A 14,836-nucleotide genomic window follows, 5' to 3' on the forward strand; every position below is an offset into this window, starting at 1 on the left:
TTAGTCCCATCAGACCCAAGAATTTTGTTTCATATGGCTTTTGACAAATTCCAAGCAGGCTGATATGTGCCCTTTCCTAAGGAGTGGCTTCCATCTGGCCAGATTGGTGGATTGCTGCACATGTTGGTTGTCCTTCTATAAGGTTTTCCTCTCTCCACAGAAGAACACTGGAGCTCAGACAGAGTGACCATCGGGTTGTTGATTACCTCCCTGACTAAGGCCCTTCTCCCCTGATCACTCAGCTTAGATGGCCGGCCAGCTCTAGGAAGAATCCTGGTGGTTCCAAACGTCTTCCACTTACGGATGATGGGGGCCACTGTGCTCATTGGAACTTTCAGAGCAGCAGAAATTTTTCTGTAAGCTTCCCCAGCCTTGTGCCTTGAGACAATCCTGTCTGGGAGGTCTACAGACAAATCCTTTGTCTTCACGCTTGGTTTGTGCTTTAAAATGCACTGTCAACCCTGGGACCTTATATAGACAGGTGTATGCATTTTCAAATAATTTCCAATCAACTGAATTTACCACAGGTGAACTCTAATTAAGCTGCAGAAACATCTCAAGAATGATCAGTGGAAACAGAGCTTCATGGCAAAGGATGTGAATACTTCTGTACATGTGATTTTTCAGGTTTTTTATTTTTAATAAATTTGCAACAATTTCAAAATCTTTTTTCACATTGTCATTATGGGGTATTGTGTGTAGAATTTTGGGGAAATAAATTAATTTAATAAATTTTGCAATAAGGCTGTAACATAAAGAAAATGAAAAAAGTGAAGCACTATGAATACTTCCCGGATGCACTGTATATGTAAGGTTTTTTATGTGTTGTAAAGAAATCAGTGTTTATAAAACTACTGAAGACTTGAGAAGTCAATGATATTTTAATAATTTAGCCTGACATGTTTACGGTTCCAAAATATTTAAATTGTTTCCTAAAATAAAACATATTGTGTTCAATGGGGGAAAACAGTTTTGTTTTTCATCCCAGACATTTAAAAAGAGCAAATTTTAGAGCAGTAATCACAATACCTTGAAACTGCGAAATTTTTATCCAAGGTTATCATACTGTCAGAAACTTGCCTAAAAACGCATTTAAATAGGTTTTCATCCAACACAGATATGTCTACAGCAGCTGTAAATATGTAATGTTGTTGTGTGTGACCTGTGGCCTGTAGTCAGCTATGGAGTGCTGTCTGTAGTCGATGAGCGCAGGCGGGTGTCTGTACTCCATGGTCGGCGGCTGCCTGTAATCTGCCACAGGAGGATGTCTGTAGTCCACTGGCGGCTGTCTGTAGTCCGTGTAAGCAGCTTGGCAAATATCAGGTTTAACATCCTGCCTGGCCTTTACCTCTGACCTGCAGACACCAACAACAAAGTCAAGTTAAGCGATTATTCAGCAAACTGCAGTGCCCTACACTAATACTGGCACCCCTTGCTAAATATGAACAAAAAAGGCTGTGGAACAAAATGTCTTTTTCTTTTAACCTTTTGATATTTGCTGATGACATTAAAGGTCCTATGAAATTAAAATAAAGTTTTGTAGATGTTAGTATCATTATTGTTAGTTTTTAAGATATGTATAAGCTAGTGTGCTCTAAAACAGTGACAAAATTCGCATTTAGAAGATATAAAGCTGATATAAACATGTAAAGCATGTAGTTGTAGTGTCACTTCCTCCTAAATGGATCAATGGTTTTATTCACATCACCTTATACTTCAGATTTTCATCAAATCTTAACCAATAAAATGCTCTCTAGTGTCTGACATGCCCCGCCCCCTTCAATACGCTTCTCATTTGATGCACTGGCAGAGCTGTGATAAAAACAAAATGCTATTGGCTGTTTTTAAAAAAGGGGAGGAGCTATTCTGTCCCACCCTCTCTTAGTGTTTTGGTTTTAAGCATCGAATAAAAATGGATATTTCAAAAAATCTTCTTACGCAGTCTTCTCACTCTCATTGAAAAAAAAATAAAAAATCCAAATCCAGCACAGTTTTATTTATTATCACAAAACCGTTATTGTATATATATATATATATATGTGTTTGTGTGTGCACCACAATTATTGATACCCCTTAGAATTCATATGAGCATATTGAGTGGATATATTACATTTTCAGTACACCTGGTTGACTAGGCACAGGTAATTGTTCAAGCATGACCTACTGTTTTGTAAGGCTAAACATATCAAGCTTAACTTTTAGGTTTACGCCAGAATGAGACTATAGTTTCTAGTCATATTGACCTAGAAAATAACACGATGAACATAAAACAATTAATTTGTCTCAATAAAACTCAAGAATTGTGTCGCTTTAGCTAATTGTACATCAGTAGCTTGAACAAACAACAAAGGTAATTCTTTGAGTGTGTAAAATGAGCCTATTTTCAAAAAAGTTTGAGAGTTACTTTTAAAAAATAAAGACATTTGTCCTCAGCATTCTTTACTCATATTTAGCAAGACCACCAATATTAGTGAAGTTCACTGTAGTGTAAATCAGTGTTTCCCAACCCTGTTCCTGAAGGCACACCAACAGTACACATTTTCAACCTCTTCCTATTCAAATACCATAGATATTTACATTAGATGTCGCCTACGCTGTTATTGTCTATTGAAAGGAATGTCAATAGAGCCGCCATTTTAGTACAGGGTATCGCTCCTTTGAAATGAATGTGGGACCAATGTGTAGTGGAGGACTGGCCATTTGGAGCCTTAGATATGTTAAATTCAATCTAATCCGTGTCCTGAAACACAAGCATTCTCCTGCTTTTACTTCTAATACTAACGGAAGGAGCAATTCGTTTGTGTGCATATCCACCTTTCTGTTCTAAATGATATAACATTAGTAATATTCAATAATTTAGGGTGGACAATATGTGCATTGAAGCGCAGGCACTGTTATGTTATCAAGCACCCATATAACGTTAAGTTACTTCAAAAACTAGCCGTTACATCACTTAGCCGATAATAATACAAGTTTCTGGCACCGCAGTATCCTGTCGGCAATTTTTATTTACATTATCGCTGTGGCAACCCCAGATTAATAAAGGGACTAAGCCGAAAAGAAAATGAATGAATGAACTAGCTTAAGCCTAGAATTTAGTGCAAGTTGGTGCTACTTTGCCTTATGATCAGTATAGTAAATGACTGTAATATCATCAATAACGCTACTCGTTTAGCACAGTGGTTTTCAAACTGGAGGTCGCGTGATGTAAACATTGTGTAATTTTCAGTGATTAAAATAGATATTTTTAAATATTACAACTGAAAGCTACAAACAAATATTTTCAGATTTTAAAAAGATATTACTGATTGGTGTTAAAAAAAAAAGTGAATCGAACATTATAACTGTGCAGTGACTAACTCGCTAGTTATCACTACAGCACGCATCTGGATGTGAAAACTGCAGCTGCAGAGATGGATACATTTGTAATTTGCAAATCTAAAATTGCTGAGGAAACTGTGGACAATGTCAACCGTACCCATTTAAAGGTAAGCCAAAATTAATTTAATGTATAGTAAATATAGTTAAAATACTGTGAACAGCTTAAAAGAAGTTATTTTTAATGTGTGTATACGCTTCGGTAGTGGGGGGTCGCGAGTTCTTGACGATCTTACATTGGGGGTCAATGTAAGTTTGAGAACCACTGGTTTAGCACAAAAGTTCGTAACATACAAAAACGTAAAAAACTAAATATGACCTATAAATTGTGCTGCCTTTATGCTTTGTTTTCTTTGCTCATTACTACACACATACGCAGTGTACAAATCCAGCATCTTCACATTGGCTTTAGTATTGACTAGTGCAGATGAATGACTTTTGTCCTGAGTGTACTGACGCATGCTCAGAGTCTGTATGTGATATCTAGTGTATATTTCTATTTTAAAACACACCGGAATCAAATCATCAGAACATTAGAAGAGACTCAGAAACCTCAAATGAATGGATCAGATAAGGGAGACATCCAAAATATGTACTATTGCTGTGCCTCCAGGAACAGGGTTGGGAAACACTGCTGTAAATGACCAAAAAGCTCAATATCAAACCACCTAAACACACCATTACATCTCATGTACAATAAAAACAACCTATTTTGCTTGTTCTGTGTCCAGCGGTGACCTTTCTCTCTCTTCGTGAGCATGTGAATAGGGCTTCGCTTATGGGCTTATGGCCGAATTTATCAAGTCTCAAGTTTCCATCTTTCACAATGCATAAATCTGAGCTTAGGGGAAAAGAAAATATGTGCTAACCCAGCCTGAGAGGAGAAGTGTGTATTATTGAGGGGGTAAATAAATAATTTATGATGAAGTGTTAAGTGATGTTAGTCAGGCTGGTGAAGGAGAAGGACAGCGGGCGCTCGGAGCATTATATCAGGCTGCTCAAGGCTGTTTGCTTGAGTCCAAAGACTACCTAAGAGAAGCCCTTCAACACATGTGGTCACAAGAGGGAAAAAAACTGGAATAAAACGAGTAGCTAAGATGGGTCAGTCTAAAGAGAGCATGTCTGACTGATATTTCTTATACCACTTGTGTAATGCAAACTAAAATATGAATGCCATAAAACAGACTTCGTTTTTTTCTTATGTAATATAAATAAATGCGATCAAATGTGCTGAAAATTTAATAATATCGACAAAGACAGAGATAGATGCAAGTTGACTTTTTTTAATTCCATTTTAATAGTCATATACAGTTGAGGTCAATTTTTGTTTTCTTTTTCTAATATTTCCCAAATAATTCAGGAGAGCTCATAATTCTGACTTCAACTGTATACTTTCTTTTTGCTGACATTTAAGTAACTGTTTGATTTTATATATTTATAGGGATAGTTCACCCAAAAATGAAAACGTACTAACTACAGTGCATCCGGAAAGTATTCATAGCGCTTCACTTTTTCAGCCTTATTCCAAAATGTATTATTTCATTTATTTCCTCAAAATTCTACACACAATACCCCATAATGACAATGTGAAAAAAGATTTTTTGAAATTGTTGCAAATTTATTACAAATAAAAAACCTGAAAAGTCACATCTGTGCAGCAATCCACCAATCAGGTCTGTATGGCCAGATGGAAGCCACTCCCCGCCTGGAATGTGCCAAAAGGCATCTGAAGGACTCTCAGACCATAAGAAACCAAATTCTCTGGTTTGATGACTCTTTGGAGTCAATGCCAGGCGTTACGTTTGGAGAAAACCAGGCACCGGAGTGGCTTCACAACAACTCGTGAATGCCCTTGAGTGGCCCAGCCAGAGCCCAGACCGAAATCCTATTGAACAACTGTGGAGAGATCTGAAAATGGCTGTACATCGTCGCTTCCCATTCAACCTAATAGAGCTTGAGAGGTACTGCAAAGAGGAATGAGCAAAAATTCCCAAAGACAGGTGTGCCAAGCTTGTGGCATCATATTCAAAAAGACTTGAGGCTGTAATTGCTGCCGAAGGTGCATCAACAAAGTATTGAGCAAAGACTGTGAATACTTATGTACATGTGATTTTTCAGGTTTTTTATTTGTAATAAATTTGCAACCATTTCAAAAAATCTTTTTTCACATTGTCATTATGGGGTATTGTGTGTAGAATTTTGAGGAAATAAATGAGTTTAATTTAGAATAAGGCTGTAACATAAAAAAATTTTGAAAAATTGATGCACTATCAATACTTTCCAGATGCACTGTAGAACAGCTTTTCTAATGGCCGACTAGTACATTTAAATTCAAATGCAGTAGCTACTGAGTAGTAGGTGATTTCGGATGCAGCCTGAGTGTCTTAAATAGAGCAGATGATTGTCAACAGGTGCAGTAGTAATCAATGTATTGATCCAAGAAAGTATTATCAGGTGTGAGGTGCAAAAGATTTTGGTAAGTGTAGTCCAGGTGAGTGGAAGAGGTGATGTTTGTAGTGTCTTGTGGGCATTCCTGCTGGTAATTTAGAATTGATTACTTATTCAGATATGATATAAAAATAGTAATAATGAATTAAGGTGTGTATATTTGTCTATATTTTTTATAGAAAAACAACAAAAGAAATGCAGCAAAATTTGCTGCTCGATTTATGAAACTGGTCATTTTAGTCACGAAAATCTAATTTTTTTTGGCCAGAATCCTGGAGGTGCTGTTATATATTCATCATCTTATCAATTTGTGATATGATCAACAAAATCCCTCACATGTGAAATTGCATGTATTGATAACATACACACTGTTTGAAAGCTGGTTTCACGCCATTTTCTTAAATTTTTGATGACAAAAGTTATGTTTATCTGAAGTTGGCTGATTTTTGTAGTTGAATTTTTGAAAAACCTTTTTGACCACAGTGTCAGACTGATACCTAAAACACAAAATCATAAATAAATAGGTATTTTTCTGTAATAAACAACTGATTTCATCCCATGAATTGGAAATTAAATAGAAAACTGAATGCAAATGACAGATCTACATTGAAGTCAGTGGCAAAATTTGGGTTTTGTGTTACCCATAAATAGTCACAAGTAAAATACTGTTGTCAAATGAATAATTACTAGCATCTATTTAATAGCTACTAGTATCTAACAAAAGTATTAGTATACATATCTAAAGAATTTTAGTAATTCATTCCAAGTAATGACATTTTATGATTGAGTACAAGTATCTAATAAATAAGAACGAGTATCTAGTGAATAAGTACTAGTATTTTTTAAAATATGCTAGTATGTAAATAAAAAGCACTATGAATAGGTACTGGTACCTAATGGTCAAGATAATAGTACCTAAAAAAGTATACATGACAATAAATGTTATAATGGCTGATAAAGATGCATTTTCATTGGCCCAATCAGAAGTGGAGGAAACTAAATTAAGGCGTAAACTGGCTCTGAAACTTTTTGAACTTTTCCACATTTGTCACATCCAGAGATAGTGGTAAGCGCATGTGGTTGGATTGTTTTCACGTGGTTGAATGCGTTCGAACAACTTCTCTGCCTACTGACCTCATTCTTAATCATTACAGGACGTGTTGTTGAAGCGCACTGGCCAGATGGGATTTCAACTGATTTGAAGATGTAAAAAAAAAAAGCAAATGTTCTTTAGCCAGATGCAAAATCCAGAGCTTTTGGTGTAGTACTGCAGTTATCAGAGCAGAAATAAAAGCTCTGTTTTAAAAACCACAATAATAAAGAACTATGCTACTTCAGTCAAATCTTAGAATATCAGCTTAGTGATGTGAAACAAATTAGGATAAGGATAGTTCACCCTAAAATGAATATTCAGTCATCATTAACAGTCTCCTTACTTGTTTCAAACCTTTTTGAGCTTCTTTCTTCTGTTAAACACAAAAGAAGATATTTTGAAAAATGATGACTTTCACTGACTTTCATAGTGTTTGTTTTTCGTACTATGGAAGTCAGCAGTTGCAGATTTTCAGCTTTCTTCAGATTATCATCTTTTGTATTCAACAGATGAAACTCATAAAACTTTGAAACCACTGGAGGGTGAATAAATACTATACAGTATGAAAGTCAATAGTATGACTGAAACTCGGATGTACTACATCCGCCATTTTGTCATCATCACATGACATACCCGTGTCAGTTGCGTTGCTTCACTTCCATTCATGAATTCTCCATTGGATGCGCACTTCAGAATCTCCCTGCTAATATTGGGTCATCCGAATGCCTTTTTTGAATTTGATGAATTTGGACATACTACTCGGCTCACATACTATTTTTAGCTTACTATATAGTATGAAAGCAATTCAACTATCGTCACTCACTATCATTGAGAAGTCTTGTTTTTTTGTATGTTTTTTGGATTGTCTTTTGAATTCAGGATTGTTTGCTGCCTCAGATAACTCTTTGTGGATTACCCCTGACATCGTTGTTTGCTCCTGTTATGACCTTTGCCTGCTTTGACCATACTGAATAAAAGCTGCATTTAGATCCTCACTCTTGTTGTCACGCTCCAGTTCATTACACATATGTACAATATAAAGAAGGTTAAGCTTAAGTTAGCCTAGATCATACAGGCTTTGAATGTACGTTGCGATAATGTCACATGACGTGGATCAGACATCAGACGAGAAGAATGTGGTGACAAATTGAAGCTTTGCACACTAGACGACCACAAACTATTTACGGATACTGTTACGTGTGGCGTTCACTCCCTTAATTATTACTTTCAAAAATTCTTGTTTGTCTTTTTCCCTTTTAAATTTTACTGGTTGATTTGGTGACGTCAGGCTTTAAATGGACGGAAGCGGACTTCTTGCTCTCGCTCATTCCTCCATGCCACCACAGTTTCTAATGGCTTTATTGTTGAGTTCTCCTTAATACTTTACTGTTGTTTGGAGAGGTAATCCCAATCTGCTTTAGGTTAGTTTGGTGGTTACTTATTATGTTGTTGGGCTCCCCATCTCTAGTCATTTTGGATTGGTTTGCTGGTTATGTTATGTTTATAAATAATTTAGTTGGAGCACTGTGGCCGTTGTTTATTTATGTTACGTTGTCTTAGGATCACAAGTCATTTTTAAGTAAGGGCCGTAACATAATTGGGGGTTCATCCGCTTCTCTTTATAATTTGTTTCACTTTGTTCTTTTTTGATACCAAACTTTTTTTGACTTAACGAATGATAGAACGTAACGTATTAGTGGTTTGGTACTCATGAGGAATTCCGCATGATGTAGTTTCGCATCATAGGGAATCCTTTGTGGCGTGTCACACTGGAGCGTGTGCATGTTTGTAAACACTGTGCTTCTATTAGTTTGTTAACAACACGGTCGCATGGCGAAGCTTGCTGGAAATGCGAGTATAATGTTTTTAAATGTAAAACTATGCAGATGGCGCTCTATGGCATGACGAGACTTTGAACAGTGTCCTGACTGCCCAAAATATGTGAGAAATATGCAGAAATGTAAAACAATTGCAAGCTCTACAAAACTTTGCTACATTTATTTGATTTTATGTTCAATTCAGAGATCGCAGAATCAGTAATAAACATTTAGAATATATACCTGGTGTCATGAAGATAGAGTTGTGGAGGTACCGGCACCGGCACTGATCCGATGATCGTGGTTTGAATCCCTGTCATGCCTGGATCCAGAACCGGAGCAGCCTGAGTCAAGGCTGAGCCCGACTGCATGTTCTCCAGGCCGGCCTGATTTACAGACACACTGCCCTGAGTGAGCGGAGGGCTGCCGTGTGGAGCTCCAGGACTCTGGTCCACCAGTAGTGGGCTGGGCTGTGTGGTGGCCGGGCTAGGGTGAGGCGCTGGAGGGCTGGGATGAGCCATGGTCGGGCTCTGCTGGGCTGCTGGGCTGGACTGGGTTTGTGGGCTGTGCTTCTGGGCCACCATGGGACTCTGCTTCTCCGATGTCGGGGCAGAATGAGCACCGTTTACGTCTAGGGCACAAAATAATGGAGGAGGATTTATGATACTATATTATGATCAGGGATGCATCAATTGATTGGACAGAAAAGTATTTTAGCAACTGGATGTTGTTTTGCATACAAACTGGAATGATTTTTTTATGGTACACAGTGCGTAAACAGAGTGTTAACAGAGGTCAGAGATGCAGAACAGATGTACAAACAGACAAAACTTACTGCGCTGTCCTGCCAGCTCAGATGTCACAGAGGAATGACCGAACACCCACAGAAATAAACAAGATATTCTGCGTGCATTTTAAACAAATGTAAAAACAAACTGACCTTTGTTCATTTCATACTCGCTCAGTTCTGTGATGTTGTCAACATTAAATAAAAATACTGTATGAATAAGGCAGTTTTCATTAGAATTCATCTACGTTAAAGCCATTGCTTGGAGTGTTGTGTTTCAAAAAGTTGGAACATTGAGTAGGATCTATGCTAACTTCATCTGTGAAAACCTAAATCTAAAGCTAGAGTAAATGACTACTCTTAATGCACAATACATGGGCTTCACTTCTTCATTCAATATACTTGTGCATCTGTGGATTTTATCTTATGAGTGCTCAGCTGACTATGCCTGATGGAAATACTGGATGGAAATCCTACACTGAATTGTGAGCAGGAAGTTTTCTTAAAGTGGGCTAGGGGGTATCTTGAGCATCTGTTCTAGAGTAGTACTGCATCCATTTTTTCTCAGATTTTTAATAAAAAATTTTTTTTAATTAAATGTTTTTTAATTTAATAAATATTTTAATACTTATAAAAGGAAGATTTACAGTTCTCTCTAGGAGAGACTGAGCTTCCGCTAAGTGACAGCGATAAAAATTTTGGTTTCTAATTTCTCACAGCACTTTAGTGTTCTCTCAAGGATTTTCCAAAGATTTTCAATAGGGTTTAGGTCAGGACTCTGGGCTGCCACTTCATTATTTCAGTGTTTGAATTATTTAAAAAAATTGGTGATAAAAACGAAATTGGTGAAATATTTTGTGATTAAAATATACATATAAATAAAAAAAATTATATTATTTATAAATTATATTTTATATTATTATATTATTATGATGAACAAATAAAATATCTTATTTATCATATTAGGTAGCCTACTATGTTAGACGTGCAATCTTCATGACACAAAATATAAAAATAAAGCTTCTTTATTTTGGTCTCTTGTCAAGACAAGATCTAAAACAGATCTAAAATGGTATGGATTAAGCCAAAGGAAGGTTGTATAACTCTTATTTTTATCCACAATCTTACTTTCTCTTTCTCAGATTTTACTCCCCGGAGCATCTGACATCATGTACCTCACTCAGGACATGCGTTAGGGCTTCCCCTACTGTAGTACACCTAAAGCACATATTGCTGTAAAACTCGTCAATGGCTTGGAAGAATTTTTTTCTCGTCAACTGCAGGGAAAGAGTTAATTAAGAGTTATTTGTTGATTTTACGTACACCACAATACCAGCCATGTAAAGCAAAGATAATGTCCTTCAATTCGGTCATGTCCAGCAGCCGACATCCTTGAACCAATCTTCATCAAGTAAGCTGCTTGCTTCTCTGTCTGTTCCATTGCTCCGTTTGTTAGATTTTTGCTACCATTTTCTTTTGCAGTCTGAGGTCGTCAAACACAGGAAATGTCCAATTTGTGTCGTGTTATTCAATCGATTTGAACCACAGGATGTCTAATTGCATCTTTGCATTGACTTCACATGTAAATCACTCACGCTTGACGCTACACTCTGCGTTTGTTTACTGCATAGCCTGCAAAACAATTTCCAACACTTTCAAGTAATGTTAGGATTGTGAAGGTGCAGGTGAGACGTCATCTTTTAAAAGACACTCAAATACATCACGTGCGCTGCGTATGCGACGGCTATAATTCATGTAAAACAATTAATTGCAAACTGAAATAAATATAACTTGATTATATGGTTTTTGAATTGGATGTTCTATGAGATTATTTCATTTTTTTGCAATTATTTTTTGCTTAAATTAAGAATTTGCAGGATCACAAAAAAATGTCGACTTTTTGTTGATTTTACGATGGATTCAGCGATCATGGAATCACAAAAAACTAGGGGGGCTGTAAAAAGAATTAAAAATCCTTTAAATGAAATTCGATATGTCTTAAAAATTTTGATTGTTACCTCAAAAAAGTTGAGTCTGACGAACCCAATGACTATTCACGATCATTGGACAGACCAACAAAGCTTTTTTTCCACATTGTAGTTATTGCGTTATAAATATAGAGAGAAGGTGATGTGATGCGTGATGCACAAGTGTTTAAAAAGAGCTGGCGGAATCACATGCAGATCTGTTAATTCTCTCGTATAGAAGAAATCTGCTGTGCCTGAAAACAACTGGTGCACTCAGTTAGGCTTATCATGGAATTGGAAAAAAAAAAGTGAAGCTCATTCACTCAAAGTCCTGCTGCTCTCAAGAGTTTGATATAAAAACATTTAGTATTTTTGTAAACAGCAGTGGTAGTCGGGTTCTGTTTAACCAATAATTGAACAGATTATTAATAACCACTCAAAGAACATTTCACTCCGCTCATTCTGGGCTGCAAAAACACAATAGTTTTGAATGTCTTCAGGAAAGTTAAATGGTATTTTGTTACAGATCATCTGTGTATAATGCATATTAAACACCACTTTTCTTTACAGCACTAAGGAAACAGTGTTATTCCTGCTTTTCTATAAGCGCCACCTACAGGAGTTTGCTTTTTTCTTCAGTCGGTTAAGTGTATTTGCTTTATACGGGTATTTTTACTTGCTACCTTATTTAATGATAAAAAAAACTATTTTGAAATTATACAATCTATCTGATTAATTTGTTTTTAAAAAGGGGCAATTGGCCATCGGCATGAAAAAAAATATATTGTGACCATACCTTCCTCTGGGATGATGTGCAGGGTGACAGTGAGTCCAGCATCTTTGATCAGCTTGACAATGTCTGCGTGAGGCATGTTGATAATAGACTGACAGTTGACAGCCATAATGCGATCGCCAACCTTCAGCTTCCCACAGCGATCGGCCGGACTGCCCTCGATGATGCGGCCGATCTTATGTGGCACAGCTACAAAACACACACCAATGAAGAGTTTCATGAAACAGAGTAGAAAATACTTTGCACATTCCTTTAGTTGGAAAAAAGTATATAGTAACAAATTCATATTAATATAATAAATACATTTTTATTAATTAGTTTATTTTATTTTAATTATGACATTAAATCTGGACATGTTCTGCTAATGCATTTACATTTTCAGTTTTCCCCCAATGTTTACTTAAAATATATTGTTATTAATAACAAGAAAGAACTCATTTTATAGTATTATAATTAAAACAATAATAATATTAATAATAATAATAATGTGTATTATTATGATTATACAAATGTGATTATAAAATTCATTAATATTTTTAATTTATAGTATTACTTTTGTTTATAATTATTACACATGATACAAAATTGATACAACTCTGATACAACAATAATAGTAATTAATATTAGAATAACTATAATTAACTACTTGATCAATATTACTATTATTGCATTTTATGGATGCAGATTGAAAGAAAATGTACAGGCAATTTGGGTCTTGACACATACATACATACATATATATATATATACATATATATATATATATATATATATATATATATATATATATATATATATATATATATATATACATATATATATATATATACATATACATATATATATATATATATATATACATATATATATATATATATATATATATATATATATATATATATATATATATATATATATATATATATATATATATATATATATATATATATATATATATATATATATATATATTCTGATTCTTTAAAGAAACTCAAATAAAATAAGTCTAAACCATTTGTATGAACCACTATTTTATCGTGGCATGAGTTTCAGGTTGAGCTGGGAGAATGAGCTGGATCTAAATTCTCTCCCATTTGGGGTAACACATTATTCGTACCAGGGAAGTCAGACATGGGTTTTAAGCTGTGGTTTCAGAAAGGTTTACGCAAGATATCAGATCTTTATGAAGATAATATACTGATGACCTTTGAAACCTTAAAGCAAAGATATAAAATTATTCAGTCTCATTTTTTTAAGTATCTTCAGATCTGTAACTTAAGATCTAAAACTCATTCAGATTAGTGTCCGACTCTAAGTAGTTCAGAAGAAATTGCAGTTAAAGATCCCAGTGCTAAATACGAAATTTCTACGCTATATAGCAAATTCGTTAATGCTTCCAAAGAATCTACAAATCATAAAAGACTGGCTTGGATTGAAGACTTTCAGATGGATGTTACAGAAAATGCATGTGTATACATTTTTATGGCTCTGTCGGGATGGGGTGGGTGTTCTTTGATTGGTATTTCGTTACTAATACTGTATTTATTATCACATTTTACTGAAACAATATAAAAACTATATATTACTATTATTTATCCATATATGTACTAAAGTAAGAACTAAACATATACTAAATAGAACAGACGGGCTTCATACGCTATATGAAAAAAGGTATATACCAAGAGTTATCCTATATAAGTATAGTAAGATCCACCCAAATATTAATAAAAGACCTGGAGACTTCATCTCTGACTTTCAATAAATCTGTACCTCCAACAATATTGTGGTGAAGGAACAATAAAGAGCTTGTGTTCATAAAAGCCTGCATTATGAATGCTGACCGGAGCATCAGACTGACAGCAGTGTAAAAGGACTCACTTATTGTGTTTGTGGTCTCTGGACGGTTGAGGGAGCTGATGATGACAAAGCCGAAGCCTTCACTTTCCTTACGGTGAATGACCACATCAGTGGTGGGCGGCAGGTTGACCGGACAGACAGCATGACCTCGAGGAGAGCTGTTCTGATTGGCTGAACCACCGTTCTCCTCACACGATTGGCCTGCAGGTGGCAGCAAACACAATGTCAGTGGATACACACACAGACTAACAGAGAAAGGAGACACAGAAATAACTGACTGGCATTCATGCTGATTTAAATCATATTGTAGTTAACAATTAACCATCAGATCTGAATGGTTTTCATTTGGAATTAAACGGTTTGCCAAAAAAGGTCATATTATTTTAGCTTTACCAGGCTTTTATGACTTATATAGTATGATGTAGTTAGAATATGGAGAAACATTAAGTAAAAATATGCAGATTGTTGTAGATGTTATTCAAACGGTCCAACTTTAAATAGAAATAGTCATAGTTTAACAAAATATGATGTAATCAAGTTAATATAAACGGCTTTAAATCAATCTTATAATTGGGTCTAAAATATTACTTGGAAAATATTTGGTTTTAGTTCCCTTTCAATATTTAATTCATTAATTTTCTTTTTTTTCTGCTCATAACAGTACTATATAAGTTTTAATTTTTTGTTATTCATTAT

At 35.3% G+C, this 14,836-nt stretch overlaps 1 protein-coding gene across 3 annotated transcripts in view; it reads right to left on the minus strand.

Moving 5' to 3' along the window:
- The window catches only part of magi2b (membrane associated guanylate kinase, WW and PDZ domain containing 2b), a 227,462-nt gene that overhangs the window by 14,033 nt on the left and 198,593 nt on the right, over positions 1 to 14,836 (minus strand). For all 3 annotated transcript variants that reach the window (XM_056451972.1, XM_056451971.1, XM_056451970.1), the window contains exons 16-19: positions 14,162 to 14,341; positions 12,287 to 12,472; positions 8,980 to 9,367; positions 1,163 to 1,355 (exon numbers count right to left, since the gene is read on the minus strand). In XM_056451972.1, the coding sequence (XP_056307947.1) occupies positions 1,163 to 1,355; positions 8,980 to 9,367; positions 12,287 to 12,472; positions 14,162 to 14,341 (947 nt within the window). The remainder of the gene's footprint in view (positions 1 to 1,162; positions 1,356 to 8,979; positions 9,368 to 12,286; positions 12,473 to 14,161; positions 14,342 to 14,836) is intronic.

Source organism: Danio aesculapii, chromosome 25 (assembly GCF_903798145.1).
Source record: "Danio aesculapii chromosome 25, fDanAes4.1, whole genome shotgun sequence".
NCBI lineage: Eukaryota > Metazoa > Chordata > Actinopteri > Cypriniformes > Danionidae > Danio > Danio aesculapii.